Here is a 21,829-nt window from a genome sequence, read left to right as displayed (position 1 = left end):
AATAAAAAACTCAATTTACTGTAAACTTTTTTTTTAATAATCATAATACCCTTTCCGACAAGTCTAGTAGTAAAATTCGTTTACTTTGGTCGTTTGGTTCGTTAGGTTTTTCTTGCTTCAGACTCTAGCTTTTCACTCTTGACATACCTATTCACCTTCGGATTGCTTATACAAAATTATATGCGAATTAAGCGCTGTTTCCACTGTTTTCGGACAGAGTCCAAACCGTGGCGCGGATGCAAAAAAAAACGAAAATATCATCTTCGCAAGCTGCTGCCGTGAACTCTCCGGGAAGCACAAAATATCGTCGGCAACGACCGGCAGAAACCGGAAATTACCTCCACAATAAAAATATGACAGCTGGAGTTGATGTGGGATGTAAATGGTCATCTGCTGTTTTTTAACATTCATAAGTTTAGGTCTAATAATCTGCAAGATTAATCATGATTGCTACAATGTTTGTAGTTACGTATTTAATGAAAATATCGTCATGTGTCTGGGATGTGTGGCACACATTTATTTGTCATATAGTACCGTTCCAGCTGAAAATCAAAAACAATGACTTGCGACAATACGCATAATGTCGCATCTAGTGCGCTGTTAAGCATAAAAAATCGCGTAAAAATCCGCATTAGTTCTAAAATTCGAGTCAAAGAAACTTTTTAATGTAGAAAAAAACACATCATCTCTATGAACATTGAATTGAAGAAAAATTGAGCATAAAAAAATCATGATTTAGCAGTAAATTTTATAGAAAAAACACATACCTATTACCGCTTCGGATTTTGTTTTAGAAGTAAATTAAGCATGAAAAGTCACGGTTTTGTATATTTTTCGTAGTCTCGTGAATAATGTTTTTAGTAATCTGATACCAATTACAGACCTCGTTCGATTTTGGCTCGTTACGTTTTGGGTACGGTTCATTTTTGGCACTGTTCGATTTTGACACATAGACCAAAAAAATGTACGGTTTTTTATTCATATTTTAAGTTTTCTCGTTTTTACTTTAACAGATTTAAGTTTAATAACCGATATTATGGTCTCTAATGTTGCAAAGGAGGCTGGTCAGAATCGGTCAACTGGTTCCGGATCTATGACCGGAACATGCTCGGGTAATATTATAAAAGTGATTAGAACCGTACCATGCCTCTAATTACTTCGGTGGTCATATAAAGTGTATATAAGCGGACCTATCCCGAATGTGTTCCAGATACATCCGAATCATTGAACCAAAACCCATCAAGCGTCACCTATAACGAGTTGGAATCCACAAACTAGTTCATTGGTGGCCATAGCTAGAGTCTAAGTCATTGGTCACATAAAAAGTAACAAAATATGATGAAAATAAACCGTGCGTTTTTGGCATGGTTCGAATTTGGCAACATGTAGAATTCGGACGTGTTGCCAAAATCGAACGGGGTCAGTATTCCACCTCAAATGTCTCGTCTGAATATCAAATAAAGAAACACATGCCATCGCTTTGAATTTCGAATTAAAGGTTGTATGTTGAAGGTTGAACGAAAAAAAGTTAAGTTTTATTTATGCTTTTCGTCATGTGAATGATATCACAATTTTTATTATTAAAAATCCCTAACTGTTTCTCAAATATATTGCTTCGACCTCTGCGAATATTTTCTTGCATTAAAACGTACATGTCACCGTTTACTTTTTTGATCTAGAACGATTTAAAATGATAGTGGTTATTGTGCACCTCAGAGACGGTGAGAATAATATTAATAAGATCTGCGTTAAGGGATTCAATGTAGTAGATAAAAATTATTAATCATGATCCGTCCTATAAATGAAGCGCTCTAATCTAATACTGCGCTATCAAAATAATCAAAATTCTTGCACCCTTCCGTTGCGCACACAATGAAATCTTAATCGCACAGCCCCGCCGCCACGTTTTTCGTTATCTGAATGATATCACAATTTTAAGTATTAAAAAACCCTAACTGTTACAAATATATTGCTTCGAACTCTACGAATATTTTCTTGCAATAAAATGTACATGTCACCGCTTACTTTCTTGATTCAAAACAATTTTAAATGATGGTGCTTATTGTGCACCTCAGTAACGGCGCGAATAATATCAATAAAATCTGCGTTACGTAAATCCAATTTTTATAAAGTGGATAAAAATGATTAATAATGCACCATCCTACAAATGAAGCGCTCTAATCCAATACTGCGCTATCAAAATAATCAAAATAAAGCAACCTGCACTTCGCCGTTGCTACATCGCACACCACTAGGTATAAATTGCACAGCCCCGCCGCCACGTTTACGTTATTTGAATGATATCACAATTTTAAGTATTAAAAAACCCTAACTGTTTAACAAATATATTGCTTCAAACTCTACGAATATTTTCTTGTAATAAAATGTACATGTCACCGCTTAATTTCTTGATTTAAAACGATTTAAAATGATGGTGCTTATTGTGCACCTCAGTAACGGCGGGAATAATAATAATAAAATCTGCGTTACGTAAATCCATTTTTATATAGTGGATAAAAATAATTAATCATGCACCATCCGATAAATGAAGCGCTCTAATCCAATGCTGCGCTATCAAAATATTCAAAATAAAGCAACCTGCACATCGTCGTTGTTGCATCGCACAGCCCCGCCACCACGTTTTACGTTATGTGAATGAAATCACAATTTTTATTATTAAGAAACCCTACATGTTTCACCAATATATTGCTTCGAACTCTACGAATATTTTATTGCAATATAACGTACATGTCACCGCTTAATTTCTTGATTTAAAACGATTTAAAATGATGGTGCTTATTGTGCACCTCAGTAACGGCGGGAATAATATCAATGAAATCTGCGTTACGTAAATCCATTTTTATATAGTGGATAAAAATAATTAATCATGCACCATCCTAAAATAAATGAAGCGCTCTAATCCAAAACCGCGCTATCAAAATAATCAAAACAAAGCAACCTGCACACCGCCGTTGCTGCGTCGCATACAATGAAGATTGAATCGCACACCCCGCCATCGTGATCTCTTTGCGGCAGGGGAAGTTTGGTTGTGTTTGTTTTGACCAAGTCCGCATGCCAGCCGCACCGGACTTGCTTCAAAACAAACACAACTAAACTTCCCTCTCGCCCGCGACGCACGAAGGCGAATGAACCCCTAGGAGCGAATGAACCCTGGTCCGACATTTTTGTTGCATTTGAGCACGACATTGGACCGATGTTGAGCGAAATGTCGACCCGTTGTAGGACCGATCTATCGGAGAATCGGACGCGAATTGGTCCGACATCGGCCTGACAATTCTTACTGGGTGCTGTGTGTGTTGGGTAGCGCGTTCATGTGTTCATGATTTTTTTACGTTGCATCAACTTGCAAGTTGCAGTAGGCTGACATGAGAATGTGTGTTCAGCAAATAGACCATCGCACGGTGACGTCGCGCACTTGCGTTTGACAGCTATTGGTGGCTTTGTTTGCCTTCGGGCGATGCAGTTTGGTTCTAAATTATAGCAGATCATTTCAGTTGTGACCAGTGATGCCACATATATAGATTTGTCTGCTTTTATACAGATTTCTTGCGTATTTTTCATACAGATATCTGCATGCAGATTGCAGATTTTCTGGAAATAATACAGATTTTTTTGGTTTTCATGGGGTAGTAAATTGAACTTCTTGATGTGGTTGAAAAGCGGAGATTGGCTCGGATGCGGTTCAGCGTGTCGTAGGTTTTACTATATTCATATGCTACTATAAATCTTTGAACACGCTAACTTTCACAAGATCGAATTGATAGTTTTACAATAGAGTTTGATCATCTATCATTCACACGCGACAAATATCTAAGTGCTTCGTCTGTCATGAAGAGTTCTGATCGGTTACGGTCATTTAACCATATTTAACCCTATTATTTTTATGATTTTCCTAGCTTTTGGACAAATGTTGATACACTTGAATTTTTTTTTATTCAATAATGTTTAAATCTTGTTGGATGCAATTTTCTGTTTTTGAATTTTAAGGGCTTTGGATGCATGTAAATTTGCCAGTTTTTGAATTCATTAGGATACTTAGCTCATTCCAAATTATATTACAAGAGAAAAACGCGTTGTAGATCTTGTATCCTCTAAAATTGCGGTCGGCTTACAGTTTCCGAATAAAGTTTAACGTCTTACGAAATAAAGCTACTCATTGATTCGTGAATGGGTAAATTAAGGTGTTCATGAGCAGAAACGCGTAGAGTCGTACGATACGTAAGGTAACCGAAATTACTTAACCTCCACGATTCGCTTGTATCCCGTCACTGCAAATATGATGAGGTTTCAAACATGTTGGCACCTGGCGCGCTTTCGTGAGTTCATATATCGAAGATAGCACCACTAACCTCGGGAAAGTGCGTGCACGTCGGGTTCAAAATTGGAAGGGTCGGTTAGTTCCTCTATTAGTACAAAGCTCGTTATTCCCGTCGTACTCCTAAAATCAATGAAACAAAACGTCTTAGATACATAGAAGATAGGTTCGCGAAAAATATCTTAGTGGCCGAGGGCCCATAAATACCGCCAAGAGTTTTATCGTATGTAGAGAAAAAACGCGACAAACAACTAACACAAAATTCCTATACCCGTGGTGCTTGTGGAGTGTGCAGGAGTATATCCGGCCTCTAGTAACAACAAGTATCGAACTAACACCCCTTTCCTTCCTTCCTTTGATCTACGTTCTGGACCGGCAGGCGTCGGTACTGATCAGCATGCAGGGGTTATTGGAGATGCACATCGAAAAGCTAAATCCCAAGCAGGATTCACTAAATTCGATTTACAACTCCAATCGATCCTGATCAGTAACGAAGTGGCAACCGGTGGTGAATATATTTTCGAGCAACGCATACCTTCCAGTTATAACAATACTCATCGCAAAAAAATCCTTTTTTTCCTTGGTTCAAATTGACAGTCAATGACAGCTCATTCTAGTTCAGTTTGACACTCACACAGCTTCGTATCCGTTTCTCCCTCCCAAACCAAAACCATCGGAGAGCAAGCAGTCATATTACCCTTATTGGAAACCAGCGTGATTTCACCGACAGTTTTGCTCAGCGACACATTTATCCGACCGCAGCGCACGGGTGCTGTAGCGGCGGGTAGCGGAACTAACTTAAACTGAAATTAGAAATTAATTGAATCAATGATATTTTTGATAAATTGCGAGTAGATTTATTGTTACGAAAGAAACATTATAGCTTTGAGAATACAGAAATACGAAAAACAAATTCCCAAAAGGGGAAATGAACGAGAACCTCAACTATGAGATAACCAGATTCGAAAAGTTGAAAATTAGAGTACATTCCTAGAAGCATGAAAAATAACCATCACCAAATCATGCTGGATAGTTAGCATGCATGCCAATCTACTTTCTGACAAAATCTCCCGATGGGTATATGGGTCTAACGAACGAGTAAATCGGTAATGGAGCGATGTTTGTTTGCTTTTTAGACTTTAAAAAATCGACACGTTACTGCGGAGTGGATTCCGCTTAGGCATCTGTGCTCATAGATGCAATATTTCATATCTACGTGGAATACACTTGCGGTTCAGTTCACAGAAAAAATTGAGTGCTTTACATTTCGGTTTACTATGTTATGCATACGGAAATCAATCTCCTTACACTCAGATTTCAATACTAAAACACTTCAAAATACCGTGGATTCTAATAAAAATCGATATGGGATGATATGATTGGGTTCGTTTATTGGCATTCGTATGTAAAACGGATTAGCGTGCGATTTATTTTCGACTATGAAAAGACGCCATTTTTGTATGACCGAAAAATAACAAGCAAAATATTGGATCCACGGTGGGTTCGCAATGTAAATGGAGCCCAAAAAAAAGTCACATACAACCCAGTGCAAAAGCATACACTGGTGCTTATTACGGGAGTCACTTCACGGTGAAATATATTTCACTCTCATGCTCACTTCACTTTTTTAGACCTATTCCCGATTCCACCTCAAGTGAGGTGACAAAAATCACCTCCGTGGAGTAAGATTGACAGTGAAGTGAAATTGAGAATAGGACAAGTGAAATGAGATTGTTGTTGTTGTTCAAAAATCTCTAAGTCCCAGAAAGTCGTTTTTTCCCGTTTTTTTGGATAACATTAGATCTTGACGTGTTCTGCATTTCTAAGACATTCGAAAGTATCGAAAATTTCCTAACCTAGTTTGCATTTTTTTCATCGGGCAAAAAAATTAAAAATTGACCGCTTTAAGGCACGGATCAAATTCTGATTCGTTTCGTTACTGAAGAATAAATCCAATAGTTACCATTAAATCACAAATCAATCAACTTTAAGACTTATGGCAGCTTCGTGGAATCATTTCACCGTTCAAAATGGTCGTGAAATAATTCCACGCGAAACGTCGCTTTTTCCGTTCTCACTTCACTGATATGACACTCATAATAACCCAGATTCCACGGCAGATGTCACTTCGCGACGTTTTTCTCACTTACGTGAGTCCCGTAATAGGATTTTGTTCACTTCACTCTGATTTCACCGTGAAGTGACTCCCACAATAAGTACCACTAAGGCCTGAGAAAAGCGAATAATCGTAATCGTGAAAAATTCTAATTTTTGATCTGTTATCAACCTTCACACTGTTCCTCAAGTTCAACATAATTTACCCGAAAATTCAGCATGCTTCACGCAGAAAAACCCGAATTAATCCACCTAGCGGTGGGACCCAGACTTCTCATTTGAACTTATTATTTATTAAAACAGATTTACACCAACACTCAACCTAGTCAAAATTTTTGGTAGCCAACAACTATACCGAACATTTAAAATATAACATTCACAGACATATGAACATACATTAACACATGCAACACATGCAAATAACAATAAATTCTTTCAAATAAATGATGCGATTTTGTTCTTGATCGTGGTATGATCGATTTGTACTCATATACCGCGTATAAAAATTTAGATTGTTTATGTCAACTTAATTCAGTAAATTTCTAATATGGTATAATTAAATATTGTTCCTTATACATTAATGTGAATGATCTTATCAGTGAAAATGAAATTCCTCAACGCAGTTGATATTACCACTTCTGGTTGCCTGATAATCCATAATAAAATTGCCGAACTACCTAATCTGGGTATTTCGATGGCGAAGATGGAGACAGTTTTCGATCAACAGCCTAAAGTGAAAAATATTATACAATACGATTTGGGGCAGCGGTATAATACCTTGAGACTAGAAATCATCTTCAGATGCCATTTTAAGTTCCTAGACAGTGACTTGCGGTTTTTGGAAACTAGTCTAAAAGAGACAAACATTACCCAATGTGAATTTTTCAGTACCCGAGATGAAGGTCAGAGGCCAGGAATCAACTCCATACTTCATTTTGAAATCCGAATTTGCGACTTCCGGTTTCTGGATCCTTCAATTGCCAAATACAATCCCATAAAGGTATATCAACTCTTCGGATTTTAGCATATTGATGTTGTATTTAAAGGAAAAATTGGAGCATAGTATTTGAAATTTGACGTAATTTTTGTACAAAATAAATAGTCTTTCTATCATAATGCCTCTTAATTTGAGAAACAACCTGTTCGTTTGACACTTGTGTTCTTTAAATAAGTCGTGTAATCTTTGAGAGAATAGGCTTTCAATATTTTTACAATTTAACACATAATGTTTAAAATGAAAGTCCGATTGCAATGGTCACTACAAGTGTGGCCCCGAAGGTCAAACTGAAAAAAATGAAAAATTATAGCTTTTAACCATTCCTGTGAATTTTTTGCCTTTCTCCTAGAAAACCACTCCAGTCTCCAGCCCTGGTCAGCAAAGCCGACGATCACAACCCCTACAGGGAACTTGAATTTCAACACTCCGTCATACATGACATTCCACAACACCGGGCCCAGGATAGAACCTTGCGGAACTCCTGCGGTAATTGGGACGCACTTCTGACCCTCCTCCGTATCGTAAACAAGTACTCGATTCTGAAAATAATTTTCCAGAATCTTGCACAGCGACATTCGTAACCCTTGCCTACCCTTAACCCCGTAACCCTTGGCAGGGGAGGCTGCCTCGACACGGCTGTCGTCGCTCACGGATTGGATGCTCGGCAGGTTGGCCGACCATCCCTGGTCTATGTCTGAGATACTGGAACGTCGAACGTGAGACTCGACCGCCGGAGGCCAAGGACTTGGCTCGTGGCGCGGAAAGAGTCCCTCGATGATACGCTCCAGCATCGCTGGTGATCGCTCTGCAGGCGCCAGCGCACCTTTAGTCTTGGCCATTACGATCCTGTAGGCGTCACCCCACGGATTTGTATTGGCACTCGCACATCGCCTATCGAAGCAGGCCCTCTTGCTGGCCTTCATCGCACTCTTTAGCATCGATCTTGCCGAACTGAATGCTGCGCAGCGCTCTGTCTTCTCATCTTCGTTTCGCGCACGCTGCATCCTCCATCTTGCACGGAGGCACGCACTGCGAAGGTCGGCTATCGCGTCCGTCCACCAGTAAACCGGTGGCCTCCCATTCCTAGGTTGGCAAGTCCGAGGCATGGTGGCGTCGCACGCCCGCGATAGCATAGCAACTAGTTGGTCAGCAGTCGGGCGGAGTTCCCTTCTCATTGCCTAGCAACTAGTTGGTCAGCAGTCGGGCGGAGTTCCCTTCTCATTGCCTCTTCGAATACCTCGGCATCAATGTGCGATGTCTTCCACCCGCGAACAGTCGGAGTCTGTGACGGCTCTACCCGTCGCTTGCCGCCTCTCGTTGTTGTCTACACTATAACAGACCGCCTGGTGGTCGCTTTTAGTGTAGCCATCGCCTACCCTCCAGTTCTTGATCAGTCCTGGGTTGGAGAACGTCACGTCGATGATCGACTCCGCACCATTTCTGCTAAATGTACTTTTGTTCCCAACGTTGGCCAGATCTAGGTTGAGCTTTGCCAAAGCCCCCAACAGGATCTGGCCCCTCTGGTTCGTGAACTTCCACACTTAACACCCCAAGCGTTGAACTCGCCCACCACCACCAACGGCGTTAGGCCCGTTAGCTCCATGGATAGGAGGTCGACCATCTGGGTGAACCTTTCGGTAGACCAACGTGGCGGAGCATAGCAACTGCAGTAGAACACTCCGTTCACCTTAGCAACTACGTACCCTTCTTCTGAGGTTGAGACAACCTCCTGAACCGGGAACTTGCTCGTCGTACATATGACCGCCATACTGGACCTATCCGCAACCCAGTTACCGTTTCCGGGAGGGATGCGGTAGGGATCCGATATGATGGCGATGTCCGACAACGACTCAGTGGCTGCTTGGTGTAGCAGCTGCTGAGCCGTGAAGCAATGTTTCAGGTTCAGTTGCGTCACCCTTACGCCCGTGGTTTCGCAGCCGGCTTACCGGCTGGGCACCTGGGGCCTCCCATAAAGTGTTTGGCGTCCCGTTTCCCGGAGCATACCCTGCACTTGGGAGACTCCCCACAGTCCTTTGCTTTATGGCCTGCACCTCCACATCGCCTGCACAGCTGGCTCCTATCGGGCCACTTGCAGACCCATGACTTATGTCCGCCCTCGAAGCACCGGAAGCAAATGTCTGGTTGCTGTAGTATGCCCAGAAGACATACAGAACAGCCGACCTTCAACTTGCCCTCTTTCAGGGCCAGGTTAGCGTCCGCCGACGGTAGTCGGAAGGTAGCTATCTGGGTCCCCGCCGGACCTTTGCGGAGGCGGATTGACTCCTTAGCCACCTCCACCCCGCACTTCGCTTTTAGGCCTTGTGCAATGTCGCACCCCTCAGTGATTTCGTCCAGGTTTTTAAGCTGGAGAGTCACTTCTGAGGTGAGTGCCTGCACTTGCACCTCCTTCCCTCGGACCTTCTAAGCTACCGTTTGGTAGATAGCCCCCTTGTTCTTGGCGTCCTTCCGGAGCTTAAGTATCATCTCGCCAGTGCGAGATCGGCGGATACTCCGCACATCCGCCCCCAGATCCTTGAGCTGGGTTTCCCCCCTCATCTTCTTCAGGACTTCTGAGTACTTCGACCCATCCGTCTTGAGTATGAGGGCATCACCCCTACTCCGCGCCTTTTTGACCTTTTTTGGTCCTCTGACCGCTTCGCTATCATGGCGCGTCGCACCTTCCCGACGCTTCCTACCCTCTACGGTAGTCCAAGGGTTGCCCGTAGCCTCCACCTGTGCCTTTTCCGCGGTGGACCTTGAACCGGTTGGCGTGTTTTCCCGTGGGAGTAGCACGACCAATCGTTTCTTGGTGTTCCCGGGGGCCGTTTCCCCCGGGGACTGCCTCGTTCGCTTAGCGAACTGCCCCGTGGAGCAGACCGACGCGAACAAGGGGGCGTCTGTCTGCACCTCTTTAGATGCAGTCGCCCTCCCGGTCCTGACCGCTTTCTCGGCCGCCTTCATCCGAGCTACGAGTTCTTCGTGCTCCTTTCTGGCTTCATCAATGGTGCTCCGAAGCAGGATGAGGCTTTGCTTCAGGTCGCCAGCGATGTTTCGCCTGTTCGCCATAAACTCGATTATGGCATCGAGTTGTTCAGACAGCGCCGCCACTCTTGGCCGCGTGTTCATGCACCTTTCGACGGCCTTGACTAGCAAAGGACCGTCTACCGAGATGTCTGGTGTGGACACCGACGAATTCGCCGTTTTTCCACCTCCAGACTTCTTCTTCGGAGAACGCTGGATGCCTCCTCGTGCGAAGAGATTTGGTAAACCCCCCGCATCCGTCTCTTTTGGTTTTTGTGAGCTCATTGTAGTTAAGTGGGTCCCCCTTCCAGCCGCTATCCTTGTCCATGGTGGAGTAGTCGCCTATGTGGTCCCATGGTGGTCTATTCCGAAGCAGTGAGGTCATGGCTAGGGTAAGCAGTCATAGCGCCTTATGGGCAACTATGACTCCACCAACCGGCGCAAGTCAGGAACAACCATCTGATCCTACTCCTGCCTGATTCCCACCAGGCAATAGACTCGGAACGTACTGGAAGGCCTGCGAGGTTTTATGGTACGGAGACCCCTGCATCGGGTACCACCTCGCCGTTTCAAGCCGTTGTCACACGACTTTACTAAGGGAGCTCGATGCAGGTGCCAGCCCGAGGACGCGGTACCATTCCGAAATCCAGCTCATATCCGTTCACTACGCTGCCAGTTGTCATAATCGGTACCTTACTGGCATCAGTCCCGATGGGCGGGTTAGTGCTTTTGGGTATTGGGAGCGGCTCTATTCGCTCCGTCAGAGGTGCTTCCGGGTGATTGTGGCTTTTGCGAGGAGTCGACTGTCCCTGGTCCGACGCTCACCACACCTAGGCGACCTCCCGCTGCTGGTCCGGGACTGTTCGGTACTGTCAGTGGTCACACCTGTATTGTGTACCCTCGACGATCGCCACACGTCGACCCGTGGTGGCATGCCTCTGCTCTGTGTGTGTATGTATGTGTGTGTGTATGTGCAGATTTTTATTCTCACTCACTTTTCTCAGAGATGGCTGGACCGATTCTCATGAAATTAATTGCAAATGAAAGGTCTAGTTGCCTCATAAGACCCTATTAAATTTCATTGTAATCGGATTCTTAGGTCAGAGGTTATGTATCAAAATGTAAAAATCATAAAACATCATTATCTCAAAAACTACACAACCGATTTGAACAAAATTGGTTTCAAATGAACAGACTACCTGAAAACCCTTTACTTTTGAATTTTATAAAGATTGAATATGTGGTTCAATAGTTATGAAAAGAAACGTGTTCTGAAGACTGTTTAATCTCACTCATGTTTCTCAGAGATGGCTGTACCGATTTTCATAAAATCAGTGTCATATGGAAGGTCTAGTTGTCCCATAAGACTCTATTGATCTGTTTTGCAATCGGACTATTACTTTTCCTGTTATGTTCAAAAATGTGAAATCCAGCTATGAAAAGGAACATATTCCGAAGACTACTTGGACTCACTAACTTTTCTCAGAGATGGCTGGCCCGATTTCCACAAAATTAGTGTAAAATGAAAAGTCTAGCTGCCTCATAACACCCTATTGAATTTTACTGTAATCGAACTGTAACTTCGTCTGTAATGTACCGAAATGTGAAAATCACGAAACTTCATTATCTCAGAAACTACAAAACCGATTTGATCAATATTATTATCAGATGAGCGGGCCAGTTAAGGGTTGATTGATAAATTATGATTGAACACGTGGTTTCAAATTTTGGCTGCCCTATACGTTCCCATTTTATTTGATTATAATCGAACTTAAGCAACTGTTATGTATTAAATTGTTAATAAAACAACGAAAGTCTATTATCTCAAAGATTACATGACTTATTTGAACATAACTAGTGTCATACGAACGAGTCATCTCTCGAAATTACAAATAACAAACTTCATAACAATTTGATATGTTGCTCAAAAGTTATGGAAAGAAAAGAAATCTATGGATTATTTAAAATCAGTGGTGGGCACCGCTAACCGAAAATTTAGCGACGCTAATCGCTAAGTCGCTAACCGCAAAATTTAGCTCGATAATCGCTAAACGCTAAACCAACATTAGCGGAACTTTCGCTAATCGCTAACTTTTTAATATGTAAATAGTCATATCGCTATATTTATTGCTCGTGTTTTGTAAGATTTGGACCACTTTGATCTGTGTTGGTTAAACAAACGAACACAATTACTTACAAGAATAACAAAAGTTATTTAGCTTGCATTGAAAATAGATACTCTTAGGAATGTTTTCAAAAAAATTCAATTATTATCTGAATCGAAAAAGTATAACCAAAGTTGTCATAATTTCAAGCGCATTGCAATTTACCAAAGTTCTTGGTGTAGCGAAAATTCAATCTAGACCTTGTGCTTTTTCTTCAAAATGCTCCTGTGGCTTGTTTTAGCGACGCTAACAGTTTCGCTAACCAGCTCAAAAATTAGCGAAATCGCTAAATCGCTAACTGAATTTTAGCGTCGCTAGTTAGCGATTAGCGAATTAGCGGAATGGTGCCCGCAGTGGTATAGGAACCTTTATCGGCACCAAAAAGAGTGAATATACATTTATTGGATTGAAGCGTTCGTGTAAATCTATTGAAACAAATAAAAGTTTGAATGAGAAAGGCTGGGTCTGACCGCTAGGTGGATAAATTTAGGTTTTTATTTCTAGGGCAACTATTGTGAGCTTTAGAGCACCTTTTTTTTTTTTGATTTTGACAATCAGTGTTATTATCACATGAGTACCAATAAAGCAACTAAACCCTCAATTTGAAATTAGGATTGCTAAAATCAGTCCAGCCATCTTTGGCAAAACGATTGAATTTAAGAAGTTTTCTAAACACGTTTCTTTCCATAATCTTTGAACTACATGTTCAGTTAGGGGTTTTGAAGACAGTTCGTTCATTTGAGCATTATTTTGTTCAAATCGGTTGTGTAGTTACGGAGATTATGGAGTTTCATAATTTTTACATTTTGATACATAACAGACAAAGTTACAGTTCGAATATAATAAAATTCAATAGGGTCTTACCAGGCAACTAGACCTTCCTATTGCAACTTAGTTCGTGAAAGTCGGTCCAACCATCTCTGAGAAAAGTGGGTGAGTTCAAGCAGTCTTAGAAACATGTTTCTTTTTATAGCCTGATTTCACATAATTATAAATAACGGACAAAGCTGAAGTCCAATAACAATAAAATTTAATAGGGTCTTATGAGGTAACAAGACCTTTCATATGACACTAATTTTGTGAAAATCGGTCCAGCCATCTCTGAGAAAAGCGTAAACGTGTGTAGCAATTACTGCAAAAACCAAAGGTATAAAAGTACTCCAAAGGGCAGAATGTCGTATATCCCTCGCCTCAGTTCGACGAGCTGAGCATTTTCTGTGTGTGTGTATGTGCAACTTTTTATTCTCTTTCACTTTTCTCAGAGATGGCTGGACTGATTTTCATTAAATTAATTGCGAATGAAAGGTCTAGTTGATATTTGATTTTGCCTGGAAAGTATGTTCGGATTCTGTCCCTGCGCAAAACATTGTTCGGGATACGTCTCCGGGCCACGTCGCGATAGAATCACCTTTTTCGATGGCAGAGCTTTTAGTTGCCCGCCTGTCCTGCAACAATAACGCACCTGGGTTAGAGAGAATTAAATTCAAGAATCTGCAGGCGCTTATTGAATTTATTCAATAAGTTCCTCGAGCAAAATATTGTACCGCAGGATTGGAGGCAAGTGAAGATGATCGCCATCCAAAAACCGGGAAAACCAGCTTCTGTTCACAACTCTTATAGGCCGATTGCAATGCTATCCTGTACCTATCTCGAAATTGATGGAAAAAATGATACACCGTCGTTGAGACCATTGCACAATGGTCCAGAAACCAAATTTAGGGGGAAATTTGGGTCTAGAGCTCTATAGCAACATTTTAGAGAAAAACTTTCTTCTACAAAGTTGTAACATATAATAAAGCGCTTATTAAAACATTATCAATGATTAGGGTGACCAACATTTTCGAAGCAATCAAGTATCTAACTTTTTCATCTTTGTATATAGAAGAAAACTTCGTTCTACAAAGTTATAGCTCCACTAATTTTAAGTAACTGGGTAAAAAAAAGTGTTTCTCTATCTTTGAAAACAACCGATTTACCTATATCGAAAAAACACATTTTGCGCTCTAACTTTTTCATTTCAAGTTTCATCTCAAAACTGTTTTTGAACGACTTTTAGAGCTTTTTACGAGAAACAATTTGCAATGCTGACAACGTGAATATCTCAATTTTACTCAGTTATTAGTATTTTTCATCAAAAAATATACGTTTTTCATTTGTATGTCATTCTTTTTGGGGCTAACATAAAAAAATATCTCTTGGTCTCATTTTGAAGGGCAAACTTGACTCTAGAAATGGAGGAATTTTTAAAAATTTGTTAATAATTAAATTTGAGTAAATTCAATTCAAGAACAAGACGAAAATTTCAATAATTTTATACATTATGCACATAAAAGCACCCAAATTTATTTTTTTGGTAATTACCTTCAATTTCACCCAAAAACATTGAAAATCGATCAACTGGTTCAAAAGTTAAGAATTTTTTGAAATAAAATATTCTAGAGCTAGTCCCCCTAACAACCCAACGACACAATACGGGTTTGATTATTTTCAACATAGATCCATCTCTGCGATTTTGAGCACAATTGAAGCACAGTGGTGGGCACTGCTAACCGAAAATTTTGCGACGCTAATCGCTAGGTCGCTAACCGGAAAATTTAGCTCGATAATCGCTAAACGCTAAACGCTAAATCCACATTAGCGGAACTTTCCTGTACACTAAACAGTTGGCTGCGAAGTCTGTGTATAATAAAAAGAAGGTCAAGTTCCGAATCGGAATGTAGCACCAAGGCTTTGCTTCGTATTAGCTACATGGGTCTTCCCCAGGGCTCATGCTTAAGCCTCCTTCTTTACAATTTTTATGTGAATGACATTGACGCATGTCTGGCAAATTTATGCACGATAAGACAACTTGCAGGCGACAGCGTGGTCTCTGTTACAGGAGCCAAAGCTGCCGACTTGCAAGAATCATTGCTAGATACTTTAGACAATTTGTCTGCTTGGGCTTTACAGCTAGGTATCGAAGACTCTCCGGAGAAGACTGAGATGGTAGTTTTTTTCTAGGAAGCGCGAGCCTGCTCAGCTCCACTTACAGATAATAGCTGAAACGATCTCTCAGGTTTTGGTATATAAATATCTTGGTGTTTGGTTCGATTCGAAAGGATGTCACGTTCGGTATTTGATGAAAAACCCAATTTAATCCACCTAGCGGTCAGACCCAGCCTTTCTCATTCAAACTTATTATTTGTAAAAATAGATTTACAAGAATGCTTCAATCCAATAAAGGTATATTCACTCTTTGGGTTCTAAAATATTGATGTTGTAACTGAAGTATAAAATATGAAATTTGACGTAATGTTGGTGCTTAAGAAATAGCGAAATAGGAAAAATGACTCTTAATTTCGAACACTTCAAATAGTACGATATCACATTTTAATTATGTTGAGGCCACATATATTGATCAAAGCAGCTTTAGTTTTAAATAGTCTTTGAAATTTTTCTCTTTCCATAACTTTTGAGCCACATATCAAATTTTTATAAAGTTTGTTATTCGTCAGCTTGTAAGATGACTCGTTCGTACGACACTAGTTATGTTCAAATAAGTCATGTAATCTTTGAAATAATAGACTTGCGTTGTTTTAACAATTTAATACATAACTGTTGCTTAAGTTCGATTATAATCAAATGACATGGGAACGTATAGGGCAGCCAAACTTTGAAACCACGTGTTCAGTCATAATTCATCAGTTAACCCTTATCCAGCCCGCTCATCTGATATCAACATTGTTCAAATCGGTTGTGTAGTTTTTGAGATAATGAAGTTTCGTGATTTTCACATTTCGATACATTACAGACGAAGTTACAGTCCGATTACAGTAAAATTCAATAGGGTGTTATGAGGCAGCTAGACTTTTCATTTTACACTAATTTTGTGGAAATCGGGCCATCCACCTCTGAGAAAATTCACATTTTTAAACATAACAGGCAACGTAATAGTCCGATTGCAAAACAAATCAAAAGGGTCTTATGGGACAACTAGACCTTCCATTTGACACTGATTTCATGAAAATTGGTTCCGCCATCTCTGAGAAACATGAGTGAGATTAAACAGTCTCCAGAACACGTTTCTTGTTATAACTTTTGAACCACATGTTCAATCTTTATAAAATTCAGAAGTTAAGGGTATTTCAGGTAGCCCGTTCACTCAAACCCCGTGGTTTGGGTGTGTGCTAAATTCCGGGGCGCCAGATCGCTACTTTTGGATACCCTCAGGGCCCGAGGAATACAACCCTATGTTCGTGATATCCTCGCTCATCGAAACTTGCCATACATGCTACATGTTTATAGCCCATGTGCCCATTTAACAGCGAAACGAATCTTTAGTAAAAAAATGTTAGTTTTAGTATTAGATTAAGTTTTAGCTCGTAGTCGGCAGCGAGGATAAAAAAATTGTCTTTAGCTTATAAGATATTTTAAACCATGAGTCATTAGATATAATCCGTAAGATATTAATTTGTATTGTGCCGTGTCAAATAAATATTGTGTGAAAAAAAAAACTTTGAATGAATTTTGCGGAGTTTAAGACATTTTATGAAAATGTATCGAATGGCCCCGGGCATTAAAAGGTTAACTGCGTCAAGTACGGGAATTTTGTAAAAGTTGTATTCGAGAACACGTGAACACGATTAGTATCTCTTGAACAGTTTTGTCCCACTGATTTGTTTCTCCTCATTCTATGGCACCGTTTTTCGTACTGAAATATTTTTTCTGTATTTCTCAATATGTTTAATAAATTCGAAATTACATGACACAAAGTAAATTCATTAATCCCTGATTTCAGATGAGAAAATTTGGAGATGTTGTTTATTACATTGAATTTTAACAATTTCAAATCGTATTCGTATTTGATTTACATTCATCTATATTTAAATCGTAAGTGCTTATCGCTAACTATATATCACAGTTGAAATAATTATTAAATTAATTTACATACAGTCGTAAATAACAGTTAGTTCAAATTTTTATTTGGCGATGCTGACAAATCAAAATTTAGTGTAGTTTCGTGTTTTAAATTAAGGCTCGTACACATTGTGGGAGAGGGCAAAATAGTGCTGGCTACCGGATAGCTAGCAGCTATGGCTGATATACTTTTGCGGTCGAATCGCATCAGGATATTTTCACAGCTTTTATTGATGTGTGAGTATTCACTCCCGCACTGTTTGGTTTGGTGATGTAGTAAACTATTCTGAATACCACCGATTGCATTATGCGTTAACGGTGGAGAGTTTTCAGCAGACCGCGTAGTACGGTCTGATACAATTGGAGTAGCTGGTAAAAGCGATTCGAGGCAAGATTTATTAATAATCGGAGATGATGGTGATTTGTCAAACTTAATAAACTGTACTTCCTTTTGTAAGAGATAGCGGTCGTGAGATGAACTTTTGAAACAAAGCGGTCGCCTGTATTCAATATTCTCAGCAGAAATTGTAAGCGGCGATACGACTCTGGGTGTGATCGGAGGTGAAGTACTGTAAAACGAATGAAAAGTATAAGTCTTCGAGGATTCTCTATCCGATGATAGATTATCAGGTGAATGGTCAGTACTGTTATCTGTTTGGTTGTAAAAGGTGCTTTTTTCGTCGCGATCTTTGCCTTTTTTTCGCCGTGGGGAATATTCTCTTCGTTTACGGGGTCTGCTGGGTCGGTTAGTTGATGAAGGTCTGCAGCGGTTGTTATTGGAACAATCGTGAACCAAAACAATAGGAGTTTCGACATAGAAACTATCGAATTGTTTAAGAGATTTTTCTAGGTTTTGAATAGTATCGTTTATCCTGTTAGACTGAACTTCCGAATCGTGATCACAAAGTCCATCGATCGCTTTAATTGAACTCTCTATCGAAGATAAAGTAGCAGATAAATTGGCATTCGATTGTTTTAGATAGTCAATTGTTTTAATAGTAGTTATATAGTCTTCTCCCAACTTAATTTTTCCATCTTCGATTCTTTTAATTATAGTGTCGGTTTTTGAACTTTTAACCTCGTCAGGTATTTTAATCGTTTTCAATAACTCAGCTTGGGCATTTTTTATAATAATGGCTTCGCTTTCATCTCGTATGGAAATGTCTTCGAATTTAATAGAAAGATCAGAAGATCTGCTCAACAAGTCTGGTGATTCTACTCGTAATTGTAGTAACTCGTTGATTTCATGTCGGCTTTTCCTTTTTTCCGCGTTACTCTCTGCAGCGGCTTTGAATCTAGCAAGTTGTTCATCCGTTTTTTTAATTATCTCTTCAGTTTTAGATGAACACGAAACCGACATGATGTCTATAGAACCCACTTCTTCATCAAATGGACGCGTAGGAAATATTTTTGTAATAAACGGACTTTCGATTTTAATACGTGAAATTTGCTCTTCGGATTTTTTAATCACTTGTTCAGTTTTACTGTATGTTTTTCTTTCAGAATTTTCTTGACTCATTGAAATCATATCTTCTGGTTTGAAATCAATTAAAGAGAGGCGTTTCTCTAGTCGCTCCAAGACTTTTTTATCGTGATTTTTAAATTTTGCCAATTGTTCTTCACCTTTTTTTATCAACTCGTCTGTTTTAGATGCTGAAGACGATCTAGTGTCTACTTCAGTAAATGCCAAACTTGTTCCACTTTTGTCGAATGATGCAAGATTATGAAAATTTTGTTGTTTCACAGTAATAGAAGCCTTGGGCCGTGAATCTGGCTCATTTGTTTTATTTAATGTGTTTTTTGATGATTGTAACTCGATGTCTTCCATCAATGTCTCGCTCAAAAAATTGCATTCTAATGCTGCTTGTTTAGAAACAGCTTTAGTCAATGAAAATTCTTTTTCTTCTTCCGGTGTAATATTTTTTTGGAAATTCTCATTCCGTATATAATATACCTGCGGTTCCGGTTCTTTGAAGCGAGCAAGTTGTTCTTCTGTACGTTTAATCAAAAGATCCGTTTTAGATATAGGCTGCCCGGAAGAAACATAAGAATCGATACTTTCGTTGCACATTTTCGCTTCTCCGTTTTTTTTGGAAGTCAGTTTTGCCACGTTTTCAATTCCTAACGTATTTGATTTGAGCTCAAGTTTTTTCTGAAGCATTATGTTCGATAGTAGTCGTGTTTGTTCAATGCCAGTAATCGAACAAGCATAATTTGTTTTTAGAGAATCTGTTACATTTGGAGATGTGTTGGAATTATCATCATTTTCTGTTTGTATTTCGTCTTCGTTTTGGTTCAAATTTGAACATTTCAAGTCATCCATATCTGTCCTAATATTATCATTACAATTCACATCCGTCCTATCATTACTACTACAATCAATACTTTCGTTCAAGCAGCTTATATCATTTCGGTTGGGTTTTTTGATCATGCGATCTAAAATCAGTGAGTTTTCTTTTATAATTTCAAACATTTTATTGCATTTATACGAATTCAAATCCGCTGACACCAAACCTTCTGAAGCAGATCTCTTAGCGATATCTTCTTGATGAATATCATCACTTTTAATTGGATCATCCATTGAAAAGGATTTTTCTTTCAAAAATCTTACGCGACTTGTAAAATTTACATCACCATTTTCTGGACTATTTTTCGGTGATGGCGTCGTTGCACTTACTATTTGAAATCTATGTCCTTTTTGAGTTGGAGAATTTGCAGAAATAATAGTTGACATATCAGTATTTGATGGTAAAAATGGTACATCGTTGTGTTGTGCTGCTCCTGTTGGTAATTCACGGACAAAAGATGCAGATATTGATGTCCTGCTAGAGGCATCTGTGAAGCTGTAATTATCTATCTTTGATGTGTTATCACTTTGATCAACTATGCTTTCAGTCGTGTTAGCTAGAGACTCGCTAACTTTTCTTTCTTTGAATACAATTAAATCTAATTTATTAGGACGCTCAGCTACATTCATTCTTTCGAAGAGCTGATTGGTTACTCCTTCTTCGTTTACGTTGAACTCCACATTACTTTTAACATCCTTGGACACTGCATTTGCTGCAATGCTCTCATTTGGTATATTATTAAGATAATCAGAAAAATCCACAATCGATGATGGGGTCCTCAAGGGACTTATCGTAGACATACTGACATAATGACATATATCAGGGATGGGGGATAATTGGTTTGTACTTGTAATCGTAATTGGGAGCGATTCATCGTTTGAAGGACTAGGTAATACTAAATCTGGATATTTATGTTTCACAATGTTCGCTGAAACATCGTTATCTTGTTCATGCTTGTTGGAGTTAAGTTTAACAGTCGTCGAATTATTATGTGGCTCAATAAAACTTTCTTCTGCAATGCCTGATAGAGTAAATCCAATATTTTGAGCATCAACTACCTCAGAACTATTGTAACATGATACATCATCAGAAGTCACAATCAATCGCTCTTCGTCAGGCACTTCTTGAATGCTGTCCGGTGTCAAACGTCGTTTCATTGGAGAAGCTTCAAGTGAAGAAGCACTCAGTAATTGGAGATCGTCATCGCACAGTGAGGTACTAGTACTTGAGTCAACATCTGATTCTTCGCTGTAAGATGATGATTCGCTGCGCCGTTTGACTCCGCTTTCGGATAAGTTACTAATTGCAGATGACGCACTTAGCGATTTGATCAGCTTCGGAGGTTCCCTGGAAATGAAAATGCACATATCTTTGATATTTATTCAACATTTCATATTAACGCTACATACTGTTTCGCTAAATCGAAATCGTCTTTTACTGTAGGTTTTCTATTATCCTTTTGCACATCTTTCCGCTTTATACTGCCTCGTCGTTGCTTCTCGTCCATATCTTTCCAATGTAAGGTTTCAATTGGTTTTGACGTACTCAATTTAGATTGCTTACCCACTTTTGAGACACGCGCAGGCGGTACAGCGCCTTGTGGTGGACCCAACCGCTTTCCTTTGTTACTTAGTATAGCGTTTTTACCTACTAGCAGCTGCTGTATTTGTTGTGTGCTACTGCTCTGTGTTCCTGAAGTGGACTGTCTAGCTACTGCAGCAGTCAAAATGATATGAGCCTGTCTTTGGCGCTCTCGTAGTTTAACGTACTGCTTCTTCAATAATGATATATCGAGATTAATTTTTTCTTTTCCTTCGCCAGAATTGCGCATATTTGTCGAAAACCCTAAAGAAGACCTTCTTCCGGAACGCAGACCCCATGCAGTTGCAGTTACTGTTAATCGTGATTCTTCATCGGATTCACACTCATCGTCAGAGTAAAATATCCTATA

The 21,829-nt window shown here is 39.8% G+C and overlaps 1 protein-coding gene and 1 long non-coding RNA gene across 8 annotated transcripts in view; both read right to left on the bottom strand.

Moving 5' to 3' along the window:
* Window positions 1-1,513: 1,513 nt before the first annotated feature.
* LOC129718284 (uncharacterized) lies at window positions 1,514-4,921 on the bottom strand. Its single transcript, XR_008726843.1, has 2 exons — window positions 4,544-4,921; window positions 1,514-4,459 (listed from the first exon to the last, which is right to left on the bottom strand). It is a non-coding gene; the product is annotated as an uncharacterized LOC129718284 (long non-coding RNA).
* Window positions 4,922-17,386: 12,465 nt separating this feature from the next.
* LOC129718267 (uncharacterized) overlaps window positions 17,387-21,829 on the bottom strand; it is a 67,949-nt gene continuing 63,506 nt past the window's right edge. For all 7 annotated transcript variants that reach the window (XM_055668872.1, XM_055668871.1, XM_055668873.1 and 4 more), the window contains 2 exons: window positions 21,288-21,824; window positions 17,387-21,225 (listed from right to left, as the gene is read on the bottom strand). In XM_055668872.1, the coding sequence (XP_055524847.1) occupies window positions 17,580-21,225; window positions 21,288-21,824 (4,183 nt within the window). In that variant the 3' untranslated portion in view covers window positions 17,387-17,579. The remainder of the gene's footprint in view (window positions 21,226-21,287; window positions 21,825-21,829) is intronic.

The sequence above is a fragment of the Wyeomyia smithii genome, chromosome 1 (assembly GCF_029784165.1).
Source record: "Wyeomyia smithii strain HCP4-BCI-WySm-NY-G18 chromosome 1, ASM2978416v1, whole genome shotgun sequence".
Lineage (NCBI taxonomy): Eukaryota > Metazoa > Arthropoda > Insecta > Diptera > Culicidae > Wyeomyia > Wyeomyia smithii.
Note: the sequence above shows the minus strand (reverse complement) of the source record. Positions and strands in the feature narration are given on the sequence as shown.